Source organism: Rhinocladiella mackenziei (genome assembly GCF_000835555.1).
Source record: "Rhinocladiella mackenziei CBS 650.93 unplaced genomic scaffold supercont1.6, whole genome shotgun sequence".
In the NCBI taxonomy this organism is placed as follows: Eukaryota; Fungi; Ascomycota; class Eurotiomycetes; order Chaetothyriales; family Herpotrichiellaceae; genus Rhinocladiella; species Rhinocladiella mackenziei.
In genome coordinates, this window is record NW_013550599.1 from 2,881,210 (window position 1) to 2,894,275 (window position 13,066).

Below are 13,066 nucleotides of genomic sequence, written 5' to 3' on the forward strand. Positions count from 1 at the left end.
ATTCATTCCGGTAAACATTAGGTCAACTGGGGAGGTCCCATCGCCCGAAAAGGCGTTACAGAAGAGGGTCTAAGATGTCGCGTATGCTTTGCCTTGCGCCGAACTTCCGTAACATCGCATCAACACACTCACAATCCCCCCCAACCGAGCTGTCTGATCTATGTGATTCCATTCTTTTATGCTTCTTGGCTAATTCCCTTTCGAGTCCATCTGTTCACCGCGAGTCATGAAGTGCCTCTCTTTGCTACCTCTAATAGCCGCCGCGGTGGTCTCGGCCCTCTCTATCGATCGTCGCTACCAACAAATCGCCTTGGAGAAGGAACAACCTATCCAACAGGATAGATATCTGGTTGAAATCAGCCCGGGAAATACATTATGGGTATCCGAGGAGGATAAATGGGCGCTGAAGCGAGTATGGCATCCCGGACGTTGAATCTCAGTCTAGCTTGCTCACTGGAAATGATCAGATTGGCATCAAGTTCATGGACATCACGGAGAATGGACATACGTATCCATACGTGGCACTCACAGAAAGCGAACCGATGTCCATCACCTACCCATCCAAGGCCGAGCACAAGAAAGTGGTCAAGGCCCTGGCGGAAAAACTGGACAAGGACAACATGCGGAAGCATCTCGAGGGCCTCACTTCCTTTCACACTCGGTATTACAAGAGCCAATATGGTATTGATGCAGCTACGTGGCTTTACGAGCAGATATATCAAGTTATGTCAGACTCAGGCGCCTTCGAGTACGGGGCCAGCTTGAATAAATTCTCGCACCCATGGGGCCAGTTCAGTATTATCGCACAAATACCGGGACAAACCAACCATACAGTGGTGATTGGAGCACACTTGGACAGTATCAACATGTTTTTGCCATCTATCTTGGCTGCCCCCGGTGCGGACGACGATGGTAGCGGCTCGGTCACGATCCTCGAGGCGCTGACGGCGCTTCTGGGGGCGCCGGAAATTGTCAAAGGGGGAGCTGAAAACACCATCGAGTTCCATTGGTACTCTGCTGAAGAGGGTGGCCTCTTGGGAAGCCAGGCGATCTTCAAATCGTACCATGAGAGCCAGAAAGAAGTCAAGGCCATGATTCAACAAGACATGACGGGATACGTCGAGCAGACACTGGCACATGGGCAACCAGAATCAGTGGGAGTGATAACGGACTACGTCAATGCCAACCTCACGGAATTCGTCAAGGAGATTATCAATGCCTACTGCGACATTCCTTACACGTTGACGAAGTGTGGATATGCCTGTTCGGATCACGCGTCGGCGAGCAAATATGGGTACCCGTCGGCATTTGTGATTGAATCGGATTTTGAATATTCAGACAAGAAGATTCACACGACGGAAGACCAGATCAAGTATTTGAGTTTTGATCATATGCTGCAGCATGCGAAGATGACATTGGGGTTTGCATATGAAGCGGCATTGGCCAAATTTTAGGTGAGAAAAGGAAAGGGAAATGCACCATGAAGATAACGATACTGATACCAATATCGTATGTCTGATAGACATCACTTTGTGTTCAGGGTACGGAGGTTCTCGGCGTCTAATCAAGATCGTTTTGAAGTATCTATGTCCATGATTTCCTCGCAATTCGATGTAGAGGAACACAACAAAAAGCTGCTAATTATGTGGACGCTCCCCCACAAGGCGAACCGATCCGGCATCCGTTCGTTTGCTACTACTGATATTGCTCGACATGCACACGCAATTACTCGATAGCTTCTACAATTCTCCTTTGTCACTCAGTGACGGGGCACCAGTTCCTGGTGGAATGCATCCTCATCTCCCTCCGCCTTTGTCCACCGTGGCATCCACTCTCTTGCTTCCTCCGAGTCGCTAAACAAAACACCCGATCACGAGAAGTTACTTGAATTTTTGTCAAACAAAAAAGCAGGCCCCATCACTTCGTCTTTCTCTCAAAACCACTGCAGCCTGTTTTCTTTGGCCTTTGAATGCTCTCTTTCTTCCTCCCATTGAGCCTCAATCAATCCATTCTCTTGTGTCTTCATTTGCCTGCGTTACCACACACTCAAGCTGGTTAACAGACCACCACGACTCTCCAAAATGCCTCTCAATAGACTGTACGAGACCACTCTGTTACTCTCCGAGCCTCCATTGACTGTCCTGCAGACAACCCATTGCAAAACGCGAAGAATTCACTCACTACCTCCTCCTCGCCGACAAGATCCTCACCATCATTTCACAGTTGGTCCCGGTATCGGTGGGAGCATCCTACACCTTCAGCCGTCCGGAGGATTGCAAATATTAAAAAACACTGCCACTCCATATGGGAACAAAACAACCGTGTGCCGACACCTTTCAGCCCGAACTCGGTGGTCGCTGGCATCTTCGGGGTCATTGTCTGGATCTTGCAAGCGCATTATGTCCGCTACCTGTGGAATGCAGGCAGGTTTGAAAATTTATCGACTTCATCAACAACATTGCGGTAGGATTGACTGAGAAGATTGAAGTCCGGCTGCGGACTGAGAGGATTTCGAGTGTCCGCCAGAGCAGTGGTATAGCGTGAAGAAGTGGTGCTGATTCGGGGTACTTCCAGTTTCACATGTCCTTTGGTAGAGCATTCGATAAGAAGGTGCAATTGTCGGTGAGACCGAGAACGAGCTCCACCTCCCACCTTTGGACAACCACTGCATCTATCCTCCTTCTCTCGAGTATATTCTCGACAATCTTTGGGAAGGCGAGAAGGAATTCTTGTTGGGAGATCCTCTGTCACATATGAAAACTCTGGAACTCGGGGTGTGGTTACATCGTTGCTTCAGGGGCCAAGGGATGATGCCTGATCCAAATTTGACGTGGAAAATTAACATGAATTATGATGCAGGTATGATACGGAAAAAGGCTCCTCTCTAATGAGAAAATTGGATAGTCTTTGTCCGAGGCCAGTCACCTTTTCAACGGTGTCTGCGTGATGCCTGTTCCACAAAGCCACAATAAGCAAAAATTGGTACCGATCTTGACCAGACCACGCCCAGACCTCAGCACCGGCGCCCGATTAGTGTGGCATCCTCTATGCCTGACAGATTTCGTATTCAGCCTCGACTAAATGTCCTGCTATTGCCAACCTCCAATTTCGCGAACGACCATCATGACGGGTAACATACCAGCTCTGTTAATAGAGCCTCGTCCGGAAGAGCTCCATCCCGACGTTGACCGCACTCTCGCCGTCAATCTCACACGCCTTCTTACGCTGGGAGAAGCCAACTGGTTTGTGTCCCGAGGCAAAGGTCCCCGCGAACGCGAAATATGCCTGTGGTGCCGGGGTCCTCTGCACGAGAAGTGCGAGATTATCACACACATGGATGGAAAGTGTAACAACAGCTGGGCATTAAGCTGCTTTATGGAATGGATCAACGACCAACTTGACGACGTGGAGGCTTACAAACTCAGCTGTCCCATGTGCGGTGTCCAGTTTTATCACAGCAGGCGCGATGAAGGGCTCAGGCTGGGTCCAACACTTCGCTCAGAGATGCCCGCGGCATGGTTTCGCGTCACACTCTTCTGCCCGGAGGCCATCCACCAGAAAGCGGAGAACGGATTCCCGATAATCTTTATGTCCAGCGAACAGGTCGCAACATTACCGCTCTGGGGACGCCACAAGAAGCTCTTTGAACAGATCAACGATATTCCGGTCCAAATCCGGCAAACAGGTCCCTACTATTCCATCGACCACTGCAAATATATGGCCAGTGGCAAACCCTCTCCCTCGAAGTCCAAGCGGGCTTTTGACACTTGGGTGCTAATCAATTTTGGTCACAATGAATTCCGCATGTCCCCCTTCCTCCCCGACGTTGCGAACCAGATCCTCCAGGATCTTCTCCTGGCCAAGGGCCAAAGAGATTGCCATTCTGATGTATGGACGGCCGTGACGGCCGAACCACTCATGCACGCCGCGCGTCAAGAGGGTGGTCTCAAAGCGGCACTTGAGGCCTTCAAACCCTTCGACAATACCATGGAACAAATGGGACTCGATGCAGCAGCCAAAATACGTGGAATTATCCAGCGGATTGAACGGGGACAAGACACAACGTCGTCGGCGTCGGCGTCGGCGTTATTGCCGCCCTCAATCCACCCCTTTCTCTTGTACGGCATATACTGGAAACTCTTGGCTGTGCTGGGTCTTCCTATTTCGGAATCTGAAGATTTAGAATCGTCGCATAGTGAGGAGTCGGAGGAGGCGGAGGGATTGAACGACGAGGAATAAGATTGTCAATTGTCATGGACATGGATTAGTTCTAAGTCTCACCTGCCCGTGAAGAGCGATCAATTGAAAGCCCTGCATAGATTCGACGAGATTTCTATACCCATGAAACCGCATCGATAGCTAATTCGGCGTGACACGATCTTCATGAATCTTGTCCCAGCATTGCTCAAAAAGGAAGGGGTTATGCATCATAATCCACACCCCAATCCTTAGATTTGTCCTTCTCCCTCGCTCCCATTTTCGCTTCTATCCAATCTTCCACCGTAACCCAACCTTTTTTCCCACCTAGCACGCCGTTCCAAATCGCGAACTGCCACTCCTTCCACCACGCCTGAGCAATAAGACCCGCGCGACTGTCTCGGTCCGTGTTGTTGTCAGAACTGCCAGAACTTCGTCCTTCGCCAGCGAAACCTTGGGAGCCGGGGCCGGGGTTTAGGATGGAGTTAGATGTGGCACCAACGTCCCATACCGCCTCGACAACTTCGTATTTCTTCGTCGGATACAGGCGAAGCATATTGGTGAACCAGTTTCCCGATTGGCGGAGAACAGTCACCTCGGCGTGTTGTACGGGAAACTCGACACTGACTTTGCCCCGGTACCTGGTCGAGGCTATTAAGGTGCGGACCATGCCTTCGAGGATCGGAGTGGGGAGGTTCGAAGCGAGACGATGCAGGGTGAAACTATATGTACGGCACGCGAGGTTAGCTGTTAGTACTGGTGTTTTCGATTTGAGTTGGACCGGGAGGGGATAATGAAAGAGCATGAAATAAAATATGGACTGAATGGGGTTGAGAAGATGGGATGACAACATGAGTTAGAATGTAACATGAGGTAAGATGCAGATTGAGTTTAGATGTGAATGGAGGCGGGATCACTTAGAGATGTGTAATATTAAAAAAAAAAAAAAGGGGGAAGGACGGGTACTTTCATGCATCGGAACGACCACGACATACCTTCTATTCTCCGCTTTGTCATCGCAAAACTTCTTGACCCATTGCTCCAATGGATTCAGGCTCGATGCATTACTCCCTCGAGAGCCGCTGCCACTACCGCTGCTCGTTTGCATTCCTGATGACGAAGGGGAACCTTGGAACATCTTAACACGAATCCGGCCCGTTGGTGATCTTGTGCCGTCAAGATCTGCCCCAGTATCCAGATCTAACAGGCTAGTCAAGTTGAATTTCAACTCAAAATCGACAATCGTCTCGCCGTGTTTGCTGTAGGCGCCTAGATGCGTGCCGCGGACGATCATGATTGGCTTGGGTGGCAGGGCCGCTTGCTCGTGGATGAATTTCACCAGTGCATATTGCGTCGCTATTAGCTCGGGTTTGCCGGTCGTTATGGTGGCTTGGTCTTTGGATATTTTAGCCTGGGGGATGTTGTATTTTGAGAAATTGATGCTCGTCAGGCGTGAAATGGCGTCAAGCGGGTTTTGGCTGGGAACAGGAATTGGTTGTGTAGAAGTGGTGCTGGGCGTGGATCTGGGGAGAACAGTGTTTTCGTATGATGGTGGGAGGTCTGCAGGGGCGGGGGAAGTGCTGTGAGAGGATTGTAGGTTGGCTTTTTCGTTAGGAGGCATGGTAACAGCAACGATGTCTCTGAGGGGAAAGTTAGGTGTTGGTTATCTGTGATGTACAGGTTACAATATAACCGAGGGGCCACGCAGCCCGCGTAAGGACGGCCCAAGGTAAGTATCGGATGCTGCTTTACCTGATCATGAATTCTAAATAACAAAAAAGGAAAAGTGAAAGTTGAGGTGCAATCAAAAGTCGTCTGATCGTGATGAAGGCTGGATTTGTAGTTCGAGTTGGACAGGAGCACAGCCACAGAGTCGGATGAATAGGATGGCGTCGTTCAGGCACCCATCAAACCCACCAACCAAGGATGACTGGACCACTGTGGCTGCGCAGTCTTGTGTCCAATTGTTGACGCTCAGGCTCTTCGTAGGGGTTGGGCCAATGAGCTGCCAGAAAATATGATCGACTTACCGGACTTAGGATGAGCCTGTGGAGCTTTGAGATGACGGCCCTATTGGTCGCCTTGGAGACTCCAATCTGTCTTGTCTGGATGTTCTCCCGTTCGGCCAAATGGGAGAATAATTGATGAAATGAAGAGAAGAGAAGAGAAAGAGACGACTAGCAACGGAAGCCTTGACTCTTTCAGCGAAGATGCCTTCGACCACACTATCTCCAACAATAGCCCTCTAGCGCAAGTTGCAGAACTCTTCTTGACCTTCCCACGCGGTAACCACACAGAACGAGGAACTCGTGACCAATCGAATCACGGTCCCGACCCAGGTCGATTTGGTTCATCTTATAGCAGAATTACTGTACAATCCACGAAACTCTCGAGTGCATATCCGCCAAGATCACCACACTTTTCATATGAATTCGGGTCCATTCAGTGATAGGGGATCACAGAAGAACAGGGGTGTCGCCGTTGAAATTCCCGGTGTGATCTCCGTAGGCTTCTCGGTAGCAACCCAGTCGTTGGTTCTTTTCAAGGCATCCTCCACATCGGAGGTATGGTCCGCAATAAGCCAACCATCATCGTCGACACCTTCATTGTCATCCCAGTCCAACATTGGCCATCCCGCAGCGCTTGACATTCCCACGAGACGTTGGAGAACCCATTGCATGTCTAGGAGTTCCACGCTCGGTAACGGTAGTTTCTCGGGGTCTTTGGTGGTGAAAGTGAACACGTCTCCAGAATTAAATCTTCGGTTTGAGCCATGATCCTGCACGCAAAACAAACAATTGTTCCCAACTATATCCAGGCCTTTTGATGATGTGGGTTCCGTAGGCAAATCAACCCGGCTGTCGATGTTGTAATCGCCAGGAACTTGCCAGAAGAATTGAACTGTGAGCTGTCTACGGTCGCTTGAAAGTCGCAGCGGCTTCAGCGCAAACAATCCTTTAGTCCACTTCATATGAACGCCGGCATCGAGGGAGATGAGATCAGTATTAGGATTCTGAGAACCCAGAAAGATTGTCTCCTTCCATTTGTTGACCCGATCCTCGTCCCAGAAGAGACATAATAACTGCCAAAAATCGGGGATCATTCTCGAGGCTTGGGTTTGGTCTCCCTTCTTGGGAGTGAATTGAGTATGCTGTAGGGGAATATATGAGCTGCCTCGGGAAATGACTGCTTCGTGAGGGCGCATTCGTAACCATCACGCTCTTTGTACTATGTATTGTCAGATGTGGTGTGATGGTCAATATCTACTTACCTTATCCGCCTGTTGTTCCGACCGCTGCACCCATGATTGTCCACCAGAATTCAGTTTACGATTCTTTGCACCCGGACCCTCCGCTTTGAGTCGCTGACTCCCTGTTAACAGTAAGCATATGTATAGCGCCTCAATTTGATCTAAATCCTGGCAACTCACATTGCAACGGTAGGAGCGCCACCGAGTTATCATACCCAAGAATCATGTGTACACGCGTTTTGGCCATGTCTTGCAAGCATTCCATATCGGCGAGCTGACAGCAAGCCCAGAAAGCTGGGGAGACGTCAGCGTCGCGGATCGCCTCCTCAATTTTGATCAGGAGTTGAGTGCGCTCCGGTGAGCGTACGTTGTAATCTTCATTGTTAAAGTCAACCGAGTCGATTTTAGGCGCTCCTCTCGTGACCATCCTCTTTCGTGTATTCTTGGATGATCCCATCCAGGATCTCCTCTTTGATACGAGGGTCATTTGACACAATTTGTACCCTCGCTTTTTTCATTTTCATTTTTTTTTTTAAACTTAAACAAATGGAGATCTGTTAGGGGGGGCAGTTACCCGCACGTGATGAGATTTGTGAGTCACATCACAGTGGGTGAAACCACGTCGGCGGCCTAGGGTAACCTGTGGGGTCGACGTTACCATAACTGTTCGAGTTGGTGATCGGAGGGAGGACTTGGTTCAGCGATGGTAGGGGCCCTTGGGTTGCAGATGGAGCCGAGTAGTGGGGATCAAAAGGGAGAGAGGGGAGGATGGAGCGGTCGACGTTGATGGAGGATGGGAGGATGCCTTCTTATATCGAGGTCAAAAGCGGCGGGATGCCAAGATATAGACTATTCCCGAAATGAAAACCTACCTAAAATAGAGGCAGATTCCTCAGTAGGGAATCTGCTACCGAATTGGGCGGATGGTACCGCCGCTTTTGGAGTCGTCCTTTACCTCAGCCTTCTTTCCCACCTCTCAAGGCGGTCCGCTGTACCTGAGTGCCAGATATTATAGTCCTCTTGAGAATTAGCAACAGAATCCTTTGACTCGTTGACCGGACGATATCCTTAACCATACTACCTCCAATAATAGCGCCTCTACTGAGAGATCCCCATATCTCTCTTGTCAGCCCGATATTTTCTTCCGCCGGGCAGACATTCCACTCCCCCAGCCTCGCCAGGTCAATTTTCACACACACATCTCCGATGTGTCTATATTTCACAGATCAGAGCCTCCAGACCGAGTACCCGTAACCTCAAGCATATCCTCCAACCATGCCGCAAAGACAGCAAAACTCCCTCCCTGTCCCTCGCAAAATCGCTTCATCGCCAAACACCTATCCAGTTTCCAATTTGAAAATTTTCGTTCCCAATCAGAATTGTCCATTTCCCTGTTCAGTGTCCTTTTGTTTTTACCCTTCGTCTTTCCGACCTTCGCTTTTGGCATACTCCTGGCCATGTCTCTTCCCCACACCGCCCAGCCAACTTTCCGCTCACAGATCGGACATAAATACGGTGGTTGTCGTAGATCCTCTGCTACAGAAGCGGCACCTTGCATGAGACAGGCCTTGTACATGCAGTGATCGAGTCCTAAGCAGTGACCTAATTCATGCGAAGCAGTCCGGCACAGGCGGAACAGATTAGCCGAGGATATATCCAACGGGGACAATGGCGGCACGTTGACGGAAGTCATGTGTGCTTTGAGAGCTTTCTGCAGAGATAAGGAATAGGCAGCGGTCGCAGATTTGGTGATCTTTCGGCGCTTCTCTACCCGGTCCAGTCCCTCACCATCTAGGTTTTCCCTGCTCATTTCTTCAACGAACGTCTTGCAATGACTTGCCGGCCAAACATGATCTTCATCGACTGCATGCAATTTATCCAGGGCAGGATCATATCGTGCACTCGACACAATGGCAACCCGGCTTGCACCCCACGCACGTCCACAACAGAAGTCGTCATCATCTGATTCATATATGTCGTGCACGGTCGTCAATAGGAGCGCATACGCGTCTGAAGGTAGAATACTGATGGCGCCATCTGTTAGATCGCTGAGATTCAACTGGTGGGTGTATGGAAATAGGTGAGGTGGAGACACCGAATCGAGAGGGGCTCTGCTGCGCACACGGATGCGAACAAGTTCGCGTTGGGTGGAGAGGGCAACATATTCGACTCCAGAATGTCCTTTCGACGGTGTTTTCTGACTGCGCGTCGGCCTGTGACCGGGGGAGTGTGTCCACGAAGTAAAGGTCAGCTTTGTTGGAAATAGCTTGACCTCGAGCCCGTGGTAGAAAGCCTGAAGGTAGGCAACCACCGAACTGATATCGAGAGTGGATTGGATGGGGGTTTTGGAATTCTAGTCTCGTCAGCATAACAAAGGACCCCTGGCGCCTGACAAACATGATACCATTGATGAATCAACTTTTGGGCGGCACCACTCTCTCATATAGCCCACACTGGGATCAATTTCGGGCGAAACAGCGACATATATCACATTTCGACGAGATGTGACATGATTCCGTACTCCGAGGTTCACCCACGACCGAAAACTTTGTGGTGGACACGTCGGGTCCACGTCAATCTCATCACCAGGGAGGACCAGAGGAGCCGGGAAGATGTCCAAATGGTGGCTGAAGGCGGCTCGGGGTGAATGTTTTCTCTTGCCAGTGATGGCAGTTAGGATCTGTTGGTTTGTGTATGGAGAGTATCCCCAAGTCACGGCATGGTTAGAAGGGGAGAAAGTCAGAGAATCATGCTTGCACTTTTCTCGGTTAGGAGGGGCTGGCTGAGCTCCAGAAGATGGCATGATGCCAGAGAAAGATCAAAAGGAAAGAAAGGGAAATGAAAAAGTAATGTGTAGTCGCGAAAGGATGCCATTTTATATATCGGTGGCAGATGGATGCCTGGAGCGGCACGGGTGTAAGGCCATGACACATTCAATCGAGCAATCGACGCGTTGAGTTGACAGGAAGCTAATAGACAGAAGAGAGCGCAGAAATGATATTCGAGTATGTTGAAAGCGGATAAAAAGGGTGAAAAGGAGTGATGGAGTACGAAGTAGGCTGACTGGTGCCTGGCGCCGTCATTACTGTAGTGAGCGTATTCCTCGTACTAGGCAACAGAGTCCACGTGACTACGTTGTACAATGCAGATCGCGTACAACGCGGAAATAGCAGAATATGTCCGAGCCCTCGCACATGCCGGACTTGGGTATATTCATAGAATTATAGACACCCCCAACATAGAGAATGCATATAAAAGCTGCAGACTCACACATAGAAGCACAGAGAGGACGGTGCTTAACTGTTCGGCGAAAATAGAAACGACTTGTTTCCTATCGTTCACCATTCCAGAACGTCCAGCCATGTTCACCAAACCTCGTGTCATTCTTGTTACAGGAGCCAACCGAGGAATAGGCTTTGCCATCATTCGGGCTCTGGCGACTCATCCAGAAACGGCCGACGGTATTTTTCTTCTCGGTTGTCGCGATCCTGAAAAAGGCAAAGAAGCTATCGAACAACTCCACAACTTGGGCATTACCTCCCCGGTCCACCCGGTCGCGATCGATGTGACCTCTGATGCATCTATCAAGCGTGCCGTCGAAGTCGTCGAACAGGGACACGGTCGGCTCGATGTCCTAATCAATAATGCTGGATGTGGTGGCATACCATCGGCCACCGATTTTTCAGACTGGCGAGACGTCTATGCCCAAGTATATGACACCAACGTCACTTCGGTCGCATTGACCACCCAATTCTTCCTACCACTTCTCCGCAGATCGTCGCATGGCGGCAAAGTCGTCAGTGTTTCTTCTCGTCGGGGTTCAATCACTCTTTCAGCCCTCGGCGTCTTGCCACCAACCGTATCGATCCCCTACTGTCTTTCCAAAACCGCATTGAACATGTTGACGGTCGAAATGAGTCGAGATGCCGCCAACAAAGACGTCGAATTTCAAATCGTTGGACCTGGACATTGCAAGACGGCATTCAACGGATACAGAGGAACTAGGGATCCTGTTGAAGGTGCCAATGTTGTGGTTGAACTGGTGAGGGCGGAGAAGGGGAAATATAAAAATGTCGGATTTTGGGAAACTCAAGGCGCAGACATGAATCTTGTCGAGATTCCTTGGTAGATAAAGCTTGCTGCGGCAGCTACCCATATCGGGGCTTGAATGGTCACAATCCCAATTGTAGTAATCCACACAATCGTCGTCAGATTTGCAAATGGGTATGCTGTTGTCAGCTTCGAGCACGTCTGAAATAACAACGTTGATCCGATGATTGTAGATGCTGACATGCCATCCTTTATCTCCGACTGTGTCACATACGCGGCACTGCCCTGTATGGCATTGACTCTCCGAAGCATAGCCGGCAAGCGAGCACGGCGGTGGGGTTGATCCTGAAGTTTCATAGACGAAAGCTGGTGGTGAGATAGGCCTTGAAAAGGTGATGAACGCATTGGTGAATCCGGGCGAGAACATGTTCGATCCTGTGGACGAGGAAGAGGACGATCCTGACTATATACCTCAGTCTAAGAGACGAAAGCACCTTGCATCATAGTCCATCGAGTCGAGAGAAGAAGAGTCAAGGAATGGATGAGTGTACACTTTCATCAGTATCGGTTGGGGCCACTAGAACAATGCTTAGACACGGACACAATCACTTACTCTGCATACGATCAGCATACCCCAAATAGTGATAGTCGGTGTTGTTCAGCCATTTGAGGTAGATATGGTGGACTGTATCGTATGCAACAACTGCGAGACGAATTTGAAGGTTCGGACGATCGACCGTCGATGGATCGAATCGGGAATTTCCCTAAAGGTAAGCGGGCTGCATTGTTCGCCCTCTCAGCTGCCAAAAGCACATTAAGTGACTTGAAGAACAGCGTCTTCTTCCCGCGGAGTGGAATGATGGCTGGCGTCGCATCCGGCCGAGTCAGAACAATCTCTGATCGGATCAAGTCTATTCCACGCCCGAGTCAAACATCACCAGCAGTTTGAAGTCGGTCCATGGCTTCACCAGATTGTTGGAGGAGATCTCCTTCGGAGCCAATGACCAGGACGGACTCACTCCCAAGGACGATGGAGCCAGGGACACCCAAACCAAGTCATTAGGCTTATGGGGCCCGGGGAGATGAACTTTACCGCCGAAGCTGCAAGCAGGTGCTTTTGGTATTGAAGCCATCATAGAAAAGAATGCAGAAGAGTATGGTTTCGTCAATGTATGTTCATTTATGTTGCCTAAGCCGGGAAGGTGAAGGAGGGGTCTGAAAGAAGCAGATTCTGCAAGCGCATCGATTGGTACTCCATTGAACACGGTCAAGTCCAGTGACCTTTCTGAGCGAGCACCCTGAGATTTTGAGGATAGAAGGGGGAAGGAAGAAGTGGTTTTATTAGACACAGGGCTGAAGCGCGGGATTTTGAGAAACTTTCTTCCGTCCATAGGAACTGCCACAATGCTCCTCCACAACGTTCAGCTTGGGTAACAACACCCTCCCCTGACAGCTGTAGAGCTTCTCGTGCATCCTCTCTGAGCGTCGACCGGCAGAAGAGGGCATTAGAATCGCATTCCGAACGGTAGCTATTCACGACATGTGTTGTCGACTATCACACCACGCGGC

The 13,066-nt window shown here is 50.0% G+C and overlaps 7 protein-coding genes across 7 annotated transcripts; 4 read left to right on the plus strand and 3 right to left on the minus strand.

Moving 5' to 3' along the window:
- Nucleotides 1–226: 226 nt before the first annotated feature.
- On the plus strand, nt 227–1,454 carry Z518_08810 (uncharacterized protein; the record flags this gene model as incomplete). The annotated part of the gene is made up of 2 exons (XM_013414549.1): nt 227–412; nt 468–1,454. 2 exons carry the CDS (start codon nt 227–229, stop codon nt 1,452–1,454), a joined length of 1,173 nt encoding a protein of 390 aa, XP_013270003.1.
- A 627-nt stretch (nt 1,455–2,081) lies between these two features.
- Nucleotides 2,082–2,286, plus strand: Z518_08811 (uncharacterized protein; the record flags this gene model as incomplete). The annotated part of the gene is made up of 2 exons (XM_013414550.1): nt 2,082–2,098; nt 2,148–2,286. 2 exons carry the CDS (start codon nt 2,082–2,084, stop codon nt 2,284–2,286), a joined length of 156 nt encoding a protein of 51 aa, XP_013270004.1.
- An 837-nt stretch (nt 2,287–3,123) lies between these two features.
- Z518_08812 (uncharacterized protein) lies at nt 3,124–4,239 on the plus strand (the record flags this gene model as incomplete). The annotated part of the gene is made up of 1 exon (XM_013414551.1): nt 3,124–4,239. One exon carries the CDS (start codon nt 3,124–3,126, stop codon nt 4,237–4,239), a length of 1,116 nt encoding a protein of 371 aa, XP_013270005.1.
- Nucleotides 4,240–4,420: 181 nt separating this feature from the next.
- On the minus strand, nt 4,421–5,818 carry Z518_08813 (uncharacterized protein; the record flags this gene model as incomplete). Its single annotated transcript, XM_013414552.1, has 2 exons — nt 4,421–4,919; nt 5,193–5,818. The coding sequence occupies 2 exons, from the start codon at nt 5,816–5,818 to the stop codon at nt 4,421–4,423; spliced, it is 1,125 nt and encodes a 374-aa protein (XP_013270006.1).
- An 801-nt stretch (nt 5,819–6,619) lies between these two features.
- Z518_08814 (uncharacterized protein) lies at nt 6,620–7,874 on the minus strand (the record flags this gene model as incomplete). Its single annotated transcript, XM_013414553.1, has 3 exons — nt 6,620–7,348; nt 7,469–7,569; nt 7,628–7,874. The coding sequence occupies 3 exons, from the start codon at nt 7,872–7,874 to the stop codon at nt 6,620–6,622; spliced, it is 1,077 nt and encodes a 358-aa protein (XP_013270007.1).
- A 792-nt stretch (nt 7,875–8,666) lies between these two features.
- Nucleotides 8,667–10,250, minus strand: Z518_08815 (uncharacterized protein; the record flags this gene model as incomplete). The annotated part of the gene is made up of 2 exons (XM_013414554.1): nt 8,667–9,800; nt 9,852–10,250. 2 exons carry the CDS (start codon nt 10,248–10,250, stop codon nt 8,667–8,669), a joined length of 1,533 nt encoding a protein of 510 aa, XP_013270008.1.
- Nucleotides 10,251–10,808: 558 nt separating this feature from the next.
- Nucleotides 10,809–11,576, plus strand: Z518_08816 (uncharacterized protein; the record flags this gene model as incomplete). Its single annotated transcript, XM_013414555.1, has 1 exon — nt 10,809–11,576. The coding sequence occupies one exon, from the start codon at nt 10,809–10,811 to the stop codon at nt 11,574–11,576; it is 768 nt and encodes a 255-aa protein (XP_013270009.1).
- Between the last annotated feature and the right edge of the window lie 1,490 nt (nt 11,577–13,066).